This window comes from Falco biarmicus, chromosome 5 (genome assembly GCF_023638135.1).
Source record: "Falco biarmicus isolate bFalBia1 chromosome 5, bFalBia1.pri, whole genome shotgun sequence".
Lineage (NCBI taxonomy): Eukaryota > Metazoa > Chordata > Aves > Falconiformes > Falconidae > Falco > Falco biarmicus.
The window spans coordinates 32710370-32729739 of record NC_079292.1 but is presented as its reverse complement, the minus strand read 5'-3'; the positions used below and the strand labels follow the sequence as shown (position 1 = coordinate 32729739).

The following is a 19370-nucleotide window of genomic DNA, read 5'->3' as shown; positions in this document are numbered from 1 at the left end:
GCTTGATTAAATTTCTTGGTGTTTGTACCTGTAATCTGTTCTATGAAGCATTGTCTGAAGCTGCTTCTGACGGATGGAAAAGGTCTTTCTGCTCATGTCAAAAACTCTGTACTGACAGTTAGGCACTGTGTCTACAAGAAGGATATACCTAGGCTCATTATGCCAAAAAGATGCTTAAGCTTTTAATGTAATGTGGAGGAAGTGCAGGCCTTCAGTTTTCCTTTTTTTTCTTCCTATTTTTATTTCACTACTATTTTTGATAGTAGAAGGATAAACCATCTGCCCCACAGAAAGTGAGAGTATGTAGCCAGTTTGGCATCTCTTAAAACAGTAGGTTTCATATGTGCATTGGAAGACACTACAGTAGACTAGATTTCTGTACTAAGAACTTAGGGGGTTTTGTTGACTAGGCAGTACACAACACCCTTAAGTGAATTGCATGTGATGAATCCATTGGCTGCGTAGAATTTGTTCATATGCTTACTAAGATCACGACAGTTGTTTTCAAAATATGAGTCGAAGTGTGGAAGCTTCACTAGTATAATTAACTGCTAAACATATTTGTTGTATTAAAATATTCATATTTAAATAGTTTTTCTGTATGTAGTTATTCAGTTGTTTGTTTTTTGTGTTTTGTTACATTTAGACAGGGTCACTTATCCATGGTTGTACAGCTGATGAAATATGGGGCAGATCCGTCGCTAATTGATGGAGAAGGATGTAGCTGTATTCATTTGGCTGCCCAGTTTGGACATACTTCAATTGTTGCTTATCTGATAGCAAAGGGACAGGTAAATTTTAAGTAATATAATATTTAAATTGATTCTACTCAAAATTGGAGTAGGAAAATGATTGAAGCCTATACCTATCATTCAGAAAATGCAAAATACTTGCCTTACTAAGTATAAAAATAATTCAATGTCTTTTATTGTAGACTACAGTATTGATGTGCCACCTGCCAGACTTAATTTCCTCTGATAGTGGTCTGAGTACTTTGGCTTTAATTCACACCTGTCTAGTGTAGTATATGGAAATTCTAGCAGTTATTCTTTTACATTCTTTAGTTCTAATTAATTTAATCTTTAAATGTTAACAGTGATGATGATAGCAAATATTTTAGAATTCTTCACAGAATCATCAGGTTATACATGGGTAAAGAATCTAATGAAAGAGTTGACATAGGTCATGACTTTTTTTACACCTCAGTCTGCAACTTTTATTTATTGCTGTTACTAATTTTGTGTTTAAATAACAAAAACCAAAACAACCTAAAACCTTCTTGCTAGGCTCTTATGTTACTGCTAGATCTGTAAAGTGTGTATAGCATATGTACTCATTACTTGTTGTCTCCCATCCTTCATTCTGTATGCCAATGTTCATGTTCACCTTTATGCTACTCACTCTATTATAATTTGTAGATTTATTCACCCACAGAAATGTGCCTGAAGCACAAATTTTATTTACTTTGTAAACCGTATAGAAAAGTCAAAGCCCTCCGCTTGTTTTACGGTCTTGCTAATGCTGTTCACACTTTGGTATTCTGCTTATTCTTTGAACCAGCAAGTGAGATATGATCCAATGAGTCAGATAGAATATGACTATGGAATCAGTGGCTGTGGTCTGTGTAAAACAAATACTAAATTTGTTGCAGAAAATTATTTGTGCCTTTACATGCAGAGAAAAACCAAACTATTGCTCCATGCAGTATTCAGTCTGTATCTGAGAACTGTTTGGTGAAAAAGTATTTAGTGTATGCTAGAGAGTAAGCTAGGCATAAGAAGTGACTGATCATATATAATTGCTGTTTTGTAAGAGATAATGATTAGAGAGAAATGCTTTTTCATCAGGAACAAGTTTTGTATTTTGTTCACAAATTACGTATAATTGTATGTGGGTTTTATGTTACCAGACAGATCTTGCAGATGTTATACAAGTGTGTACTTGTTTAAAACATAGCATTAATGAAGTATAAACGTCCTTTAAAATATTCTACTGTGATTATGAAATCTCCCTGTAAATGTTTGTTTGTCCTCATGTTTATATACATATTTATCCTATTCAGCTGAGCATGTAATACCTCAATCTGAAAGAAGCTGTGTCTTTACATGTGTACATACATAAACACATGAAACTTGCTTTAAATTTTAAAACCTATTATCTTGCAAACAGCTGTCCTTATCAGTAACTTTTAAAAGAATGATTCTTATTGAATCCTCCAAATGTTATCAAGTATGATTTTTGTATCCTTTTCGTGCCATAAGTTTGAATTAATTTTAACAGTAATTTTTGGCAGTACTTCAGAAAGTCCAACTTTAAAATTATGTATTGATTTTTATGTTTAAAATACAGTAATATCAATAGCATTGTAATAACAATCCCTAAACTCATAGCTCTCTAGCTATACTACATAGAACTGCAGAAACTAAGGGAAATAAATGTTTCTACTTCTTATTTTCCTTTAATAAGTACATACGAGGTCATTAATCCCCCCACATCCTTTGTGATGCCATGAATTGGGTTTGGAAAGTTGAACTGCTTTTGCTTGTGTGGGCTTACCATATATACTACTTGCAAATTTTTTTTGCCTTTTTGTCTTTATAGAGACCAGGTTCTCTTATATCCAAAGAATAGACTTGCCCTTGTTCTGAACCTAATTGTAGTACCTGTGTCGTAAATGACAACTAAATAAATGTCAAAATAAAGGTCAGTGTAGGCTGTTGTGCTTTGTTAGTTCTTCTTAAAGTTCCTTTGAAAGGGGATCTGCCTCAGCCCATGTTGTACCTTAATATGAGTAATAACTGCAGCCTGCCTAGGTAATTTATGTGCAGGGAATAGTCTGGAGCTCATGGCTTGTTTGTTGTTTTGGTTTTTTTTTTCCTTTTAGCTAAGTGTCACCTAGTGTGCAAAGTGTACTTTTGATTTGTCAGGTGGAATCACTGAAGGAATCGTTTTATTTACATCCAGGCAATCAGGTCCCTGCTGTTATGAAGAATTGCTTTTCTATATGAAATGTAAAGATGAAAGAGTGATTGTTCATGTTACAGTAATTAGTACAAACTTCAAAATATGTTGTTCACACAGTGGGACCTGTGAATCAAAGTCATGCCTCTCAAGGATGAATGAGCTTCAGGTTAGGCTGTAGTTCTAATTTCCTTCACGATCTCAGCAACAGGAGGTTAAAATGAGTGCCAGCATTTGCATGGTCCTACTAGGCTCAAAAGGATCTAATCTATACAGGTACTGTGGGCAAGCAGACTTGGATCCTGGTCTCAACGCATGTAACTCTCCCCTGAACAAACAATATGATAAAGTAATGGTTTTCTTTCCATCGACTGCTTTTTATATTTTAGATTTTTTTCTTAAATCAAGCAACGGAGTAAAAGCTCTGAAATGTAAAGTTATCTGCAGGCTAGGGATGTTTTCAAAGCAATTATTTGGAAGAGCTAAATTGGACTTTCTGGAAAACAACTTCCTGGGTCAGGGTAGCAGCACCATGAGCAGGGATCCTGGGGTACTGGGCATTTGGCAGACTACTGGAGTGGAGGAGAAGGTTATGGGGGTGATGGAAAGCAACATCATCCATTTTCTGGGTTTCTGTCCGTAGCTTCTGTAGTAAAAAAAGACTTTACTGAAACACTTTCAGCAACGTTTCCCACTTAAGGACTGCGGGGAGTAGCATAGTAAATACTGACGTAGCGCTCTCGCCTCTGAGGAAAACTGTTCAGGTCTTGCATTATAAGTTAACTTAGAGTAATTTTGTTGGTGATGGTCTGTGGAACTTGGACAGATGTGCTCGAGTCTCATCTGTTCAATGTATTCAGGAATTACTAACTTCTATGTTAGTGAGGCAGGGATCTCAGGATACCTAAATACTTTAGGTAAAGAGCCTTTCTGATGGATCTGAAAGAATTGTCTGGATGGTGCTGTCATTCTGTGGCTATGTGCTGTTAAGTGTAATAATGGTGATTTTTTTTATATTTTTAGCCATCAGTTTAGTCAACACTTGATTGTAGATCAGTTTTATTTCTGGGTAGGTTGTTTTTATTAATGGCTTTTTTAAAAATTAAAAATTTTCTAGCATCCATTAACTTGATATCCAGGTATGTAACTACCTTTGGAATGGAGTGAACTAAGGAAAATTGCCTTGCAGGTGGAAAAATAGATGGAGCTAGCATTCAGTAGGATGTAGGATTCAGGCCATAGTATTTATGCTAATTTGTCAAGTATCTTATTAAATATTGGTGCATTATTTTGGTTTTTTCCTGCTTTTGAGTGCAATAGTACACCACCTGTATGTATCTTTTATGTTGAAGAATAATAGTAACATAGAAATGACTAGTCTTACACAGCATGACTGTTGCTTAGTTTACAAAATAGATTGGATTGAGTACCTTTTTGCAATAGTGGTGTTTATGTCTGTTTTCATTTTTTAAATACTATTTTATTACGTACTAAATCTTGCTAATTTTTCTCTAGTTGGTTAGTCTTAAAATACTGCTTCTCACTGCAAACCTTGTCTCTACTGGATCTTGAGCATGTTTACTTATCTCACCAATTTTTTTTTGCTTTTGCTTTTTTAGGATGTAGATATGATGGATCAAAATGGAATGACACCTTTAATGTGGGCAGCTTACAGAACACATAGGTAATATCTCGCTGCAGTTTTGACTTTCCCCTGATGTTAGCTAGGTGGCGTATAGTAGTGACTTGTTTTGATTTTTTTAATATTTTTTTTCTTAAACTAGTCAGTGTTCTTTCCGCAACTGCCACTTTATCTTTCTTCATTTATGATTGTTGTGAATTAACCCCATTGTGATAAATCAGCCCCGCTCAGCCAGTGGAATGGGGAGGAGAATCAGAAGTGTGAAAGTGAGAAAACTCACTGGTTGAGATAAAGACAGTTTAATAGATAAAGCAAAAGCTGCATGCCCAAGCAATGCAAAACAAGGAATGAATTCAGTACTTCCCATGGGCAGGCAGATGTTTAGCCATCTCCAGGACAGCAGGGCTCCATCACACCAAACAGTTACTTGGGAAGCCAAAGAGCATAACTCCAAATGTCCCCCTTTCTCCTACTTCCCCCACCTTTTATGGCTGAGCACAACATTACAAGGTGTGGGACATCCCTTTGGTCAGCTGGGGTCAGCTGTCCCAGCTGTGTCGCCTCCCAGCTTCTTGCCCACCCCCACCCGGCTCGCTGGCGGGGCAGTCTGGGAAATAGAAAAGACATTGATGCTGTGTAAGCAGTGCTCAGTGACAGCTAAAACACGGGTGAGTTATCAACACAGTTTTGGTCACAAGTCCAAAACACAGCACCATAGGCACAACTATGAAGAAATATTAACTTGATCCTAGCCTGCTCAAGAGAGAGGATATTATGCAGAGGTACTCACTTAATACGAAGTGTTCGTTTACAAAGTAAATCTTCCTGTGGAGATGATTGGCAAAAGTTGGTTTAGAATAACAATTCTCCAAAGAGCAAATTTGTCTGAATTAGATTCCTGCCTAGAAGGGACGATCTCCCTCAATTGTTGAGAGGAAAAATGGTTAGCTTTTACAAGTACCTACTATTACCAACATTATTATCCTATTTTATTTTCATCTTTTGGAATGGGAAGTGGGAATATAGCATGTTTTGAAATTTGTTTGTTAGCTGCCAAGTATATAATCGTGTGCATGCTTTTACAAATCTGTTAATATTGTTAGGTTTTGGTAAATGAGAAAACAGAATTGTATTAACAAACGTGTTTTGTGACATTCCATGACAAGGTGTCTTATTGAGCTCCTTGAAAAGTCAAGAGAATTGTGGTTGTGCTTTGGTGGGAGGGGAGTTTGAGCCACTCATAATCATCAGCAAAAAATGTCACTTTGCAATTACATAGTGTACCTGATTAATGTTCTTTATAGAACTCATTAACAGTAAGTCGGTATGTATTTGAGTTTATCTTCTGTAGATCTAACAAGAATTTTCTTTTCTAGTGTGGATCCAACCCGGTTACTACTTACATTTAATGTTTCTGTTAATCTTGGAGACAAATATCATAAAAACACAGCATTGCACTGGGCTGTGCTAGCAGGAAATACTACAGTTATTAGTCTTCTGTTAGAAGCTGGAGCTAATGTTGATGCTCAAAATATAAAGGTAAAAACTTGGTCTGTTTTTTATTGTAAGTGGTTTCAGGCAGAAATAACAGAGCTTATGATAAATCTTAGTAATAGATTGTTATTTGTGGGTGTGGTAGGATCATGAAGACGGAGAAAAAGCCATGCCACTGATGTTTAATTTGGGAATAACTTTTTCCTAACAGTGATGCATAAGCACTAAATCTTCACCTTCAGGATATAAACAATTTACCAATGGATATGTGCAAATACATGGGAATGGGGTTTAGACTGCATGCGTGAAGACCCATGCGTTTGGATGCAAGATTGGAAATTTGACTGAATGTCTAATAGTGAAGTTCTGGGGTGACTCCCTGTTTGTTGGATGTGAGACATCTCTGTCCTCTTCCAGAGAGGTGACAAATGCTCTAGTATATCTCCCAGTGGCAGTAAGGAAGTTGGGAGGCCTAAAAATACCAATAGGAGTAAAATAAGGAAATGGGCTCTCTTTTGCATCAGAACTTTTAAGTTGCCTGATCACTCCACCAGAACCTCTTAATGATGAATCTAGATTCAGCACTGACAGAGTCCATCCCTAGCCAAGCAGTTGTTGGAATTTATGCCATAGACTTGGAGTCTTACTGTAAGAGCTTCTTCAGCAGTGAGAGGTGTGCCTGTTGAACATGTTTTTGTCCATTGCCTCTAGACTATTCTGTGTATCAAATTAGATGCACTCCACCACCCAAGCTGTTTCTTCTGTGGTGTCAGAGAATTCACTTTTAGAAAAAGAATTCTCTACTCAATTTCTCTTCAAATATTTGTATTTTCCACTTGATGAGTTTTACTGACGAGCTAACAGTGGTTACACTGGAGATACAGCTGTAAATCTACATTTATAAAATATTAAATGCTTAATTACATTTATTTGACTTTTCACCATTTTTCCCCTACTGATTAAGATGGCCAGGGCCTGTTTTGCTTGGCCGCAAGTGATAGAAATATGGTGAAAAAGTATATATATACACACATCTGTTTTCTTGAACAGCATGGAACAGTCTTTTTAAGAATGCAGTCAAATTTTGCTAGTAGCTTTCTAGGTCCTACATCCACTTCAGAATATCAGAAATACTGATGATCATGAATGAAAACTCACTAGAAAAACCGCATGGCTTTTCCCATGTTTAAAATGAATCAACTAACCTCTTGCATATATTGATGTCACTATGTAATAATTATTCCTGGTTGGTAAGGTCAGTCGTGTGGATGAATTGTGCTTCTAGTCTTACTTGTAAGCGGTTGAAAAAGTTTTTTTTTCTATGCCACCTAATGGTAAGATTAAGGTATTTTTTGGGGGGGGGGGAAAAATCAGTGTGTCATACCTTGCCTCCCTTGGCAGACTGATTAGTGTGATTAGAGTTTTAAAGTCACCACCTTACATACGTTTCTGGACTCTTATGAAACCTGTAATAAAAATTCATATGTTTGACCAAATGAAAAAGTATCTGCTAGCCTGAACCAGTTCATGGTCTTTCCTTCTTTATTGACAGACAGCAGCAGTCAGTAGAAAAATAGGGTTTTGAACTTGCTGGATCATGATATCTTTCCAGTCATGCCAGAAGACATGTGCCTGGTTTTATTAACAACTGCCTGCTTTCTGCAGTGAAGTCTAGGTTTCTTGCATGCCTTCTCAGGTTTGTAGGATCTTCAGAGGATCAAAATCATTCTAGGAATGGCAGTTTTACCGGCCTGCCAGTGGCTTTATAAATAACATGCTGATTTGGGTCATAATAAACATATAGGAAATAAAAGAATTTGTTGATTTTTTTTTAGGTATATAGAAACTCAGTTTTGTGCTTCTCCTTTGGCTGTTCAGCAAAAAAGTTTTCTTTGAGCCAAAACCTGGTTAAGTGTCTGGCTCATGTTTCCCCAGAAATAAAAGGAATTTTGAAAGGCTCCTTTCTGATGCAGTCACTTCCAGATTTCTGCAGCTCTGTCTATTGCAGTCCTTTTCTCAGATAGCCCATGAAATTGACCAAGAATGGTGGAAAGACAGCAAAGGCTTAAAGAAATACACGAGCTAAAAGCTGTTTGTCTTTTTCAAGTTATGAAGTGGCTGAATGTTAGGTGTGAGCTTTGACCTTGTTGTTACCAGCTCTAGGCAGTCTGTGTTAGAAAGGCACATGCTGCTGGTCACTTAGGTTTGGAACTAATTGAAACCAGTCATCTCAGTAAGGTGGTCATTTTACGTTGCATAACAGTTTGAGAAGTAGATGAAGAGTAGCATTCTTACTCTATAATAAAGCTTGCTGCAAGTCCTGTTTGTGTTATTTATTCTCTTCATATTATGTTGTACAAGAAAATACTACTTTTATTTTGGTAGTAAGATACTTTCCTTTTTGACATCTGGATTACAGTTGGGAGTTGGAAGCTGCTTTTCAGTACTCAGAGTGGGGTGTTTGGGGGTTTTTTTGTTTGATTTTTTTTCAAGGAAATCATCTTGCCACGCAAGATTGGACAGGTGAGGACAGAATTTCACAGGGAGTCAGCTTACCACTGGGGGTTGTGGGGATACCTGTACATTTTATTTAAATATAAGCAGAAACTCCTTTTTTACTAGAGAGTGATAGAGACCTAAAAGAGCCCTTATGGTTTAAGGAAGATTTATTTTTAACCTGTTAACGAATCATTGAATGGACTTTAGATGTAGTTTTGTTATTTGCAGTGTATCTGTAGACTTGTCTGTGGAAGTCTGCATGTAAAGTTCCCTGTGGTAATGACTCTTCAGATTATTCTTTCTATCTAAACACGTCAAGTATGTACTATTGAAGCCTTATTGCTTGCTGGCAAACTAAGCGTGTTACTAGATAAAGTTCCCAAATTTTAAGTTGTTTTTTTTTTGCTTTCTAAGCAAGTCAGCCATCCACCATCCCTGTGAGTACAAGGAAAATATTAAAATGGCCAGATGATGAGAAACATAGTCAAAGACTTCTTTAAAGCTCCCTCAATCTTTTTATCTAGGCAGTTCCTAGGTGTCTCAAGGCCCTCTAGTGGAAGGGATGCTCAGCCGGACCCCAAGACAACTTCAGGATTTACTTGGGAGATCAACTCCCAGAGGGAATTGCTTGTCCACAGGTAATATTTACAGTCTGGATATATAAGGTGATATTAAAACAACAGCATCTCTGGAGTATTCCAGATATTAGCAATTCAAGGTGCTATTAAATTTATCATGAAGCAGGCACCAGAGCTCGATTTCAGGCATTTCTGTTGAGGATGGAGTTACTTTAATTTGTTTCTTAAACATCTGGCTAAATAACTTTGAAGCCAAGTTAAAAGTTTATTTTTTTAAAACTGATTTTGCTAGTTAAACTTCTCGCACAGAAGGGAGTGTGAGATCCTGTTAAGTAGCAAAAATCTTCACCTCATAATCTGTAGTCTGTGCTATTTACTCTCCTTTTAGAGATTTGGAACAAGATTTCAAGGGCAAAAATGACAGTTAAGTACTCAGTTCCCATTGTTTTCCTATGGGATATAGGTAGCTAACTGCACTTTTTAATCTTTGAAATCTCTTCTGTCTGTAGTAATTATTGCCCTTTCTGGGTAATTTCAGTTTCTGGTACCTGTCTCACTTTTTTTTTAGGAGGGGTCCGAGCGATGGAGGATTCAGCCATTTTTCAAGCCTCCATGAATGGTTTGTTTAGGAGGGGAGTTAACTCCAGTAGAAGAGAGGAGAGGAGTCAAATGCAAAACTGAAGCTGGAGGTACCTGCAATTGGTTGTCTCTTGCCTCCTCTATAATTTTAGACCCAGTCAATAACTTTTGTTTAGCTGTCTTCCTAGATGTTTAAAAAGCAATAAAATCAAATTGGTTTGGTAGGCACCTTTGGCCCCTATATCTCTCTCTGTTTCTCTCTTTTGCTTTGTCAGTCCTCTCTGAAAGTAGGGAAAGAGGAAGCACGGACCATTTCTGGCTTAGCACCCAAAGTACGTGAAGCACAAGCTAAGCATAAAAGCTCAGTTTTGGAATAAGTTGGACATGAGCATTCAGTTTATTTTTTCCCATTTTCTTCCTAGGACTTCAGTGACTGAGATGAATATAAGAACATTAAGCTATTGGAAGAAATTCCTTATAGAAACATTCCATGGTATTAGTAGCTTCACTCTGCCAAAAAGACAGAGAATTAACTGAGAAGTCAGGCTTTAGACTGGGAGAGTTTCCATGATCCAGTGGGTCGCAAGTTCTTGCTCTTTGCTTGATTTCTGCTGCCTGTCAATAGCTGAGGGGGAAGCACAGTCTTTCATTTACAGACTAGTAGACTGTGTGTAGAACAGTGAAACAAATTTGTTATGCCAAAGGCAACAATTATTGCTATGTCATTACATACTGTCAGGATCACACATTTAATGTTCTACTTGTCCACGTGTGTAGTTGTGAGAGAGTGAAAAAGACCAAAAGGAAGGAGTGATGTTTGGCATCAACTAGCTTAAACTGATTCAAAATTTATTATTTTCATCTTCCAGTCTTCTGTTTCAAAAGTGCTCTGAATACCTTTTATTTTTAAATTGTTTTTTCCCCACTTTTATACTTCTGGCAGGGAGAATCACCACTTGATCTTGCAAAACAGAGGAAAAACGTTTGGATGATCAATCACCTACAGGAAGCAAGACAGGCAAAGGGATATGATAGTCCATCCTTTCTGAGAAAACTAAAAGCTGATAAGGTAAGAAGTAGTTTAATGCTTACTTAAATCAATATTACTGCTGCTGTTAGTTTGGGTGGGTGGGTGTTTGTTTAAGGTAAGCCGTTCAGTACTGTGGTTTCCCTGCATTTTGGTTTTAGGAAACATCTGGTTATGACAAAAGTACTTGCAAAATTAAAACAAAACAAAACCCAAGAGCTTTATTCAAAGCAGGAGGCAAGAAGCCTCCACACAATTACCTTTAGTTTTTGTGCTAACTAAACATTAGGAAGGTATCAAGTGGTCTGGTACTGTTGGGGATACCCAAGATTTTCACAAAGCTGACTCTGAAGTATCTAAAGAAAGAAGCATTTTAGATACTGTGACTGATCTCATCTCTAGTTATGTAGTGTTTGTTGAATGAAAGCAGCAGTCAGTCTCTGTAGTATAATGTAATATGTGAATCTCTTATGTTGAGGCTTTCTCTTCTCACATTGTTATTTAATATAAATAAAATAAAAAGTGCAGATAGGAGGCAAGAAATGAGGGTATGAAGGGTAACATATTACTCTTAGCATGAGGAACTATCTACCTGCCTATAGTTTGATAAGTTACCTAAGGTTAATATTTTCTTACCAGGCAGTGTGTTGTGCTGGGTATTAAGTATTGCTATCACTGATTTGTTACAACGTCTAGATTTAAAGATACATTGCATCTTGGCAATTAAAGCTCTGGCTACAGCCTGTGCTTTAACGCTGTGGTAATATAACAACGTAGTGATTATTGACTTTAAGTGAATTGTGCATTGCACTGTGTGTATGTGTGCGTTCTGACTGTGCTTGAATATCTGGAAAGAGTTCAGTGCCTTCATCAATAATTGTATGCACATAATATAAGACAAAAAAGACCCTATCTTTCTTCATAGACACTTCAGTATGACTGTATCAATTACATAACTGCAGTCTTGAAAGTTCACTGAGATTACCATGTGCTCTGTAGCAGTTCATACTTTGACAGATTCTTAAAAAAGAGCTAGTTACCTTTATTCTGGATTAACAGCACTCTCTAGAAGACAGTTGTTCTAAAATAAATTACTGATGTATTAAAAACTTTAGGAAGATTTTTTTCCTTACACATTCATTGGAGATATGTAAATACAGGAAATGAGAAACATTCCTCCCCCTTTGTCAAGCTTCCTGAAAAATTTAAGTTTTTTGTGACTGTCCTATTTATTATAGAATATTATTTATTATACAATCTGTTCCTGAAAATAGAGTTACTTACTGATATTTGTTTCTATATAGGAATTCCGTCAGAAGGTGATGCTGGGAACTCCTTTCCTAGTTATTTGGCTGGTTGGGTTTATAGCAGACCTAGACATTGATTCTTGGCTCATTAAAGGGCTGATGTATGGTGGCGTTTGGGCTATGGTGCAGTTTCTTTCAAAGTAAGTGTTTTATTAGGACACTGTTTAATGTGCACACAAGAATTATTTTGCTGGCATCTTTATTGGATAAATAACCTTAAATTTCTATTTTTTGTGTGTGTTTTTGACATGCAACATTTAATTTTTTTGTTATTTTTTTTAATTACCTTTTCTGGGAAAGTTCTTGTGCGGCTTTAGCTCTTGTAATGCTCTGTTGTCTTCCAAATATCAATGGAGTTACCTTGGGTGAATACCACTGAGCTAATAGAGGCTCACAGCAGAACAGAAATTCAGTCGTTATCCAGAGGAGGGTGCTGAATGCCTGTCTACAAAGACTTATCAGCGTGAATTTTGCAGAAAGCAGTCAAGGGGAAAGCTACTAGAAAGGAGTAGAGAAAGAATGTGCAAGTCTGCTATTAAAACCTGGGTTTTTAGCATTGAAATACCCAAAGGCATCTAAAGAGATTTGTAGAGAGAAATGAAGCTGGAGTCAGATTTCATAGCTGCTACTGTTGTGGAAAGGTGTGACTAAAGAAAAAAGGCTGCTTTCTAATAACTTTTTTGTTTTTTACCTGATCATAAAGAATTTTTGTTGTGTTTGTGGTTACCTGTAAATGCACCTACATGTACACATGCACACACATACACATGCAGGCATGTTCCAACAGATTTTCAAGATCCTTAGACTACTTCATCTATCCTTTGCTTTTCATTATGGTGTGTGGCATATATAGAAGAATTTAACTATCTTCATACGTAGGAGCTTTCTGCTTCTCTGGCATTGAATGTCATGTTTTTTAGAACCACTTGCTTTTCTTTCCTTTCTATTTAAAGAGGAGAAGAAAGTATATCTGTTCCCTAAACCAAGCTCATAGAGTTTTAGTGAACTTAGTATGTGAGGAGGGAGATGGGAGGTCATCAGACTTTTGCCTCTGCAGGATCTTGGAGATTATCTGTTCAGTCTTTTTGTCATCTCAGAGGCTGTACAACTTGCTGACCTCCTCCCACAAATAATTTATTTGGCAATGCAAATCCTCAGCCATGCCTCCTTCAGGAAGCAAGGACAAGATTTCTTAGTTTCTTAAGATCTGTGTTTTCTCAGATTTTATTTTTTTTTACCTACCTGGCATGTATTCAGGATTAACATTCTTACTTATCCTTATCCTTTGCTTAACGTTCAGTATAAATACTTTTTGAAGTGTTTTTCACAAAGCCCAGGTTTAAATGAAACCTTTGCTGTTGTTCTAGTAGTATTTCCTTTCCCTGTTGAATATTAGCAAATCTGCTTAGCTGTGTTTTCCTCCCTACTCCTTTCACACACACAAAAATGCACAGAAATTGCTGAAATTTAGGTCACTTCTGAGTAGTTACTGTGTGTCCAAATGTATACTCAATTATTACTCGCCATCTTAGCTTATCTTCCTTCCAGGATTTTCTCAAAAGACCTAAGAAACTTCTATTAGAGAAGAGACAGTTACTGCAGATAGTAAAGGAGTGAGACGAAAACTACTTGGCACACACTTTTGTCTGTGGCAGCCCTGAGAGCACCACCAGGACGAAAAGCAAAATGCATTAGTGTAAGGATTTTTAAGCAGATGGTGGAAGAACTTTTATTTCAAGGAATTTAAAAGTTTAGAGTGTGACTTTAGATATGATTAGCAAGTTTTTCTTGGTTATGGAGTAACCTAATCATCTGCTTTGACTCAACTATATTCAACTTTATTCAGAATAGTCTTTAAAATGTGAGAGTATAAGAAGGGGGAAATAATTCTGATGGCTTAATTTTTTTTTCTTTATTAAAGTAGGAGCATTCTATCGTAGAAGTTGGGAAATCCTAGTGATATGGGAAATAAATTAATCTGGGTTTTTTTTCTGATGTTCTATTAGCAACTGTAACAGAAGCAAAAGATTCAAGAAGCTGAAATATTTCAAATATGTAGGCTGATAACACCGAAGTCTCTAAAGCTTTTTTTTCTTGCTGAAGTAATTTTAATGGATAATTTTCATTTTATGCGTTTCCAAAATACCTTTAGCCCTGAAATCTCATAAGTAAATGTGGTTTGCAACCACTGTCCACGTAGGCTAGGAATCTCACAGTGTAGTTTTAGCATGAGTACTTACTCATTCTACATTTCTTGTCCGATTCTTGCAATACACTTCAAAAGCAAATGTATAAATTTTACTTAAATAACTTTCAGTCATGACCCTTCTTCTGGATGGGTTGAAAACAGGAATTTCTCATGAACTTGAAAGGTAACAGTGAGGAAATGTTTTTATGGCATATTTTGCAAATCCCATATAGTATGTTTTGTAATGGCAAGTGTTTTTCAGAAGCAGTAGTTCAGGATTTACATTTTTGTGAGTTGAAATGTATGTGACGTTGTTCCTGCTTTACAGGTCATTCTTTGATCACTCCATGCACAGTGCACTGCCTCTAGGAATATACTTGGCAACGAAATTCTGGATGTATGTGACATGGTTCTTCTGGTTTTGGAATGATATCCTTTCTTTGTGTGTATAGTAATAAAAAATATTTTTTCATGTTAGCAGTGTGTTGTAATACCTAGATATATCCTACATATATGAGTAAGAAAACAAACTAAAATTTTAAAATGGCAATCTCCATTAAACATTGCTTTCTATGTTGATGGTGATTATTTTATTGCTTTTAAAATGTGCATGCTATTGCTTCCCTTCAGTAACTGAATGATTTTCCTCAAAGTCGGCTTACAGTAGTCTGAAGAATTCCTGTGCATTACTATTTTCTTAAGTGGGGGAAATGTAAGCAACTCCATAAAATATATTCTGGCTCTAAGGTGACAAGGTGTAATTCACTGCATCCTTAAACATTGCTTTTCTGAAAAGCAGCAGGTAATTTCATGGTACATATCAATTCCAGTGGAATTAGCATTATAGTTTGTATTTTTGTAAATCTTTGTAAAGATTTTGGAAAATCCATTCCATACAAACTTCAGATACATTTGTTAGCTGTATTTTCAGTCTTTGAACATGTATACATTAATAACAGTAGATTCTAGAGATTCAGTGTATACCCATCTATTTATGGTCTTGACTGTCTAGATATCATCTTTTTGTACTCACAGGGGTAGAAATTGATTCAGATTTCACTGAAGAATGTCAGTTACCCACCTTAAGGAAATAGTTTCAAATTTTTAAACAACTTCCTTTGGCATTGCAATTACAATAACCGTGAAAACAAAGTAGAGATTTAGTGTTTTATTAAATGTTTAAAACAGTTCTTATAGTTGTAAATAGTTGAAGTTAACTTAATATTTATGATGGATCTTGGCTTGACTTTTCTGGAAACTGGTTTTCTTTTCATCCTCAAAGGAATTACCATGAGATAGGATAATAGCAGTGCAACCCTTTTATCATCTTGTTAATATGTGCTCCAGCCTTAGCTAAATGAACTTCATGTTTTTGGGTTGAGAGCAGAAAGGAGACCCTGCTTCCATGCTGCCTTTGGCTTCCATTCTGACAGCATTTACAGAAGTGCTGCTGTGAGTAATAGCAGTTCCGTGTGACTGGAGATGACTGCTATTTGACATTTGAAAAAAAAGTAAAAATGAAAATCTAGTCACTGTTAAAAAAACAATAAAAACATTTTGATCAATATTAGCATGTGTGTGTCTTGAAATAGTTATGTAGACACGGTGATCCTACTCCCAGTCTCTGCCTGGACTTATTTTCTGTGGTTTTACTCAATTACATTTACTAGTAACTGCAGAATGAGGAAAGCGATTATGAAGTGAATATGGAAAAGTAATATGAAAAACATTTTGAAAAGCAGTAGTTAAAAGTGTGTGTATATATATTCTCCAGTTTTTATGGAATAGAGTAGAACTGTCAAATATGTTATGCCTCTAGACTGAAGTTGCTTTTCTGTTCTTTTTGTTAAGAAAACCTGACTTTTGGCAAATAGTAAAACAAAAGTTTCTGAGGCAGTTACAGTGACTACGCCATCTCACTTATATTAGCTCTCCGTACCTTGTAGGTTTCCTTTAGAAACTCATATTTGCTAAAACTACTGCATGTCGTGGGTTGCAAATGTTGAGCTACTGTAAAATGCTGACATTAACATCAGCTTGAACCAAATCTAGAGAACATATGCAACTTGAAATCAAAGTCCTTCACCATATTAAAAATGGCTGCACAGCCAACACTGCTTGATGGTGGCCTCTATCTTGATGTGGAAAGCTGTCCCTTAAGGCTGGTAAATAGCTTTTTATCCTGAAGATTGTATTTTCTTCATATTTGTACCAACTTGCTTAGGTTTTTATTTCTGTTAGCTGTTCTGATTAACATAAGTTGAAGTTTGGGGGTGTGTGGTGTTTGGTCACAGAATAATGTTCATTGTCCACTAGAAGTAGTAACCATAGGCAATTCACTATCCTAATAAATCTGACTTCAGGATGTCAATAAAATACTGTACTGCTGCTGTAGTTTAAGGTAGGTGCCTCAAAACCTTCACAACAGTCTTTCTGCACACAGAAGTAGTAGTCTAAAAACTTCAGTTACTAATTGCTTTCGTTAGAGCTGACACAGTTCTTTGACGAGAAGTTTTAGAGACTTAGCGCTTGAGGCTATCTTCCTTTAATTGATGATTTTTAATTGGAAGTCTTTGTAATAAGATTCCGAATTCATTTTACTACTTCTGGAAAATTGCCCTGTAGCTTTATTGGAAAAAAGAAATTACATACCTGCTCTATTTTTATAGCATGAAGCACAGCATTGTGGTTGGAGAAAGGATTGTTGTATTTTTACAGCTTTATATGATTACTTACAGCAGACCAGAGTATTGTAACGGTCAAGTGATAAAATCTCTCCTGGTAGTTTTCACAAATTCTGACCATCTTTTGCTCAGGAAAAAAGTTTCTAACCTTAATCACAAATTGCCTTACTGGATCTTCATATTAAAAATAATACAAAGGTCTTAACTGCTGCAAGTGTAACTTGTAATATTCAGGTGTTAGGTAAGAATTTTCTTCTTTTGCAGCTATGTTGAAGTTGTCTGGAAGATCATTTGGTCTTCTGGGTTTAATCTTTAATGAGACAGAAAAGGGCACTCGAAACAATGTATCATGAAGAGTAAACAAACATGAAGATCAGCAGTGCATTTTCTTGAATTTCAGGGTGGTCACGTGAAAAATATCTATAAATTACAAGGCTTAACGATGTGTCTTCTATAAGGCCAATCTTGAAAGGAAATTCAAAACAGTTTAAATGAATCTAGCATACTACATTTTTTTCATTCATAAATATTTTCATTCTGTTAGGTTTTTCTCAGCAGCTTCTGAGTCTGGTATATTTGTTAAAATAGAAATCCCATTGTTGCTGGGAGTGAGGAGGTTATGATCTCTGTATATATGAGTCTATAGTCCTATGCTCCCTGCCACTGTTTTGCTGCTTCTCTTTAACTGTATTTTGCCCATAACTGAGGACAGTTATGTCCTGTTTGGTTGGTGTATTCTAATCTTCTGCTGTTTGCAGAGCAGAAGGGAAATACCTCAAAAATACTACACACAATGTCACTGTATTTTAATTTAGGTTTATTTTTAAGGGGGGGGGGGGGGAGAGATTTAAAAGCACACTTTCAATTACTTGAAATTAGATTTTCACATTTCATTCTTTTTCATTAGCATTTAGAGGTAGAACATTCTCGTGTCCTGTAAAAGTTCAGGGCACGTGTGCCAAGTTCATACCTTAGTTGCTCATGCAGTCTTTTCAGTTCCAGCTGAACAAACAGTGCCTGTTGTGTCGGAAGGTTCTTATACTGCTCTGGTTTTCTAAGATGTCAGGGTCTGCTGTAACCCAAAATACTTACAGTATGGTTTTTTGGTTCTACCACTTCCATTTAGTGCAAATGGGGGTGTGCAGTTTTCATTAATTAGGCTTTTTGGTATGGGATACTACTTGCAAAGCTGAGATAATGAGATGATAAAAGCCGGTTTATAATTTTAAAAATAATGTATCATTGACTAATACTGTGTTGATTATCTTTTTTCAAATATACTTCATGTATTGATGGGTTTTAGATGAAAGAAAAACACTGCACACTTGCAGTTAGGGATCATTTTAAAAACTGGATGTAAGAATTCTTGATTTTCATGCTTTCACAAAGTGCTTACAAAAGTGGTTTAAAACTGCAACAAGCCAACTGGTACAGTTAAGCAGTTAAGAACAAAAAATCCCATTTATATTACCAAAGTTACCTTCAAGGAAAACAGCAAAAAGCCTTGTATGCAAAAAAGAGAATCCAACAGCCATGTTTGTAGAGGAGCCAAAGACCCAAAAAATCCAAACCCCAGACCCAGCTATCTGGAGCTTCTGCTGTTCCCATGTCTAAATACTTCTACTAAATTAAAAAAAAAAAAATAGAAATATTCCAGGGTGGCGGAGATGTCAGTGAATTTTTTTTTTTTTTTTGCAAACTAAGGGATTTTTTTTTGTGTTTGATAGAAGATGGAGGTGGAGAGCTTTTGCAGAGCTTCAGTTGATTAAAAAAGGATTTTTGTCTAATAAGTGCCTAGTCAAATGAGGCTTGTCATGTAGCTATCTGCTGTTACTGACCTGGACTCTTGGATCCAAATGTGCAGCAGTTATGAATTGATAGCTTCATTAGCATGTATTGATCTCCGACAGCTTACACTGGCTGCAGGTTTTTCACTTTAGGAGAAAAGGATTTATTGCTGGATTTCTAGTTAGTGGAAGGGAGCATCTTGGTATATAATGTGCATTTTGGCTTGGTTTCAGACTCCTATATGACATGTGGCTGTGACAGCAGGAAGGTGCATGTGTTTGTGCCCTTCTAAATAGGCTGCAGTTCGGGATGAAAATCACGTTTACCTCATTCGTGGGTTGTGAGGTGCTTGTCTGGTTTAAATTTTCTTTTAAATGAGATGGTCTTTTTGGTTGCAAGTGGTTTTGTGGAATAATTTTCAGCCTGTTGTACTTGTTCTAATAATAAAAGGATATTGATTAGTACTAAAGTGGGAAGTGTTGCATGGGTGTTTCTGCTTTGTCTCTCACAAACTGGGGAAACCTCATAAAAGGCAGCAAATTAGTTACAGGGCAGAATGTGAATGTCTGCTATATCATGCGTTTTGCAGCCCTTAATATTGTCATGTATTTATCTTTGTAGTT

The 19370-nt window shown here is 36.3% G+C and overlaps 1 protein-coding gene across 3 annotated transcripts in view; it reads left to right on the top strand.

Annotated features, from left to right (window-relative positions):
- ZDHHC17 (zinc finger DHHC-type palmitoyltransferase 17) overlaps window positions 1-19370 on the top strand; it is a 71946-nt gene that overhangs the window by 34958 nt on the left and 17618 nt on the right. For all 3 annotated transcript variants that reach the window (XR_008822052.1, XM_056340070.1, XM_056340069.1), the window contains exons 5-10: window positions 647-791; window positions 4581-4645; window positions 5980-6142; window positions 10697-10822; window positions 12085-12227; window positions 14604-14706. Coding sequence is in view for 2 of the 3 variants with exons in the window: in XM_056340070.1 (XP_056196045.1) it covers window positions 647-791; window positions 4581-4645; window positions 5980-6142; window positions 10697-10822; window positions 12085-12227; window positions 14604-14706 (745 nt within the window). In the remaining variant the exon portion in view is untranslated. The remainder of the gene's footprint in view (window positions 1-646; window positions 792-4580; window positions 4646-5979; window positions 6143-10696; window positions 10823-12084; window positions 12228-14603; window positions 14707-19370) is intronic.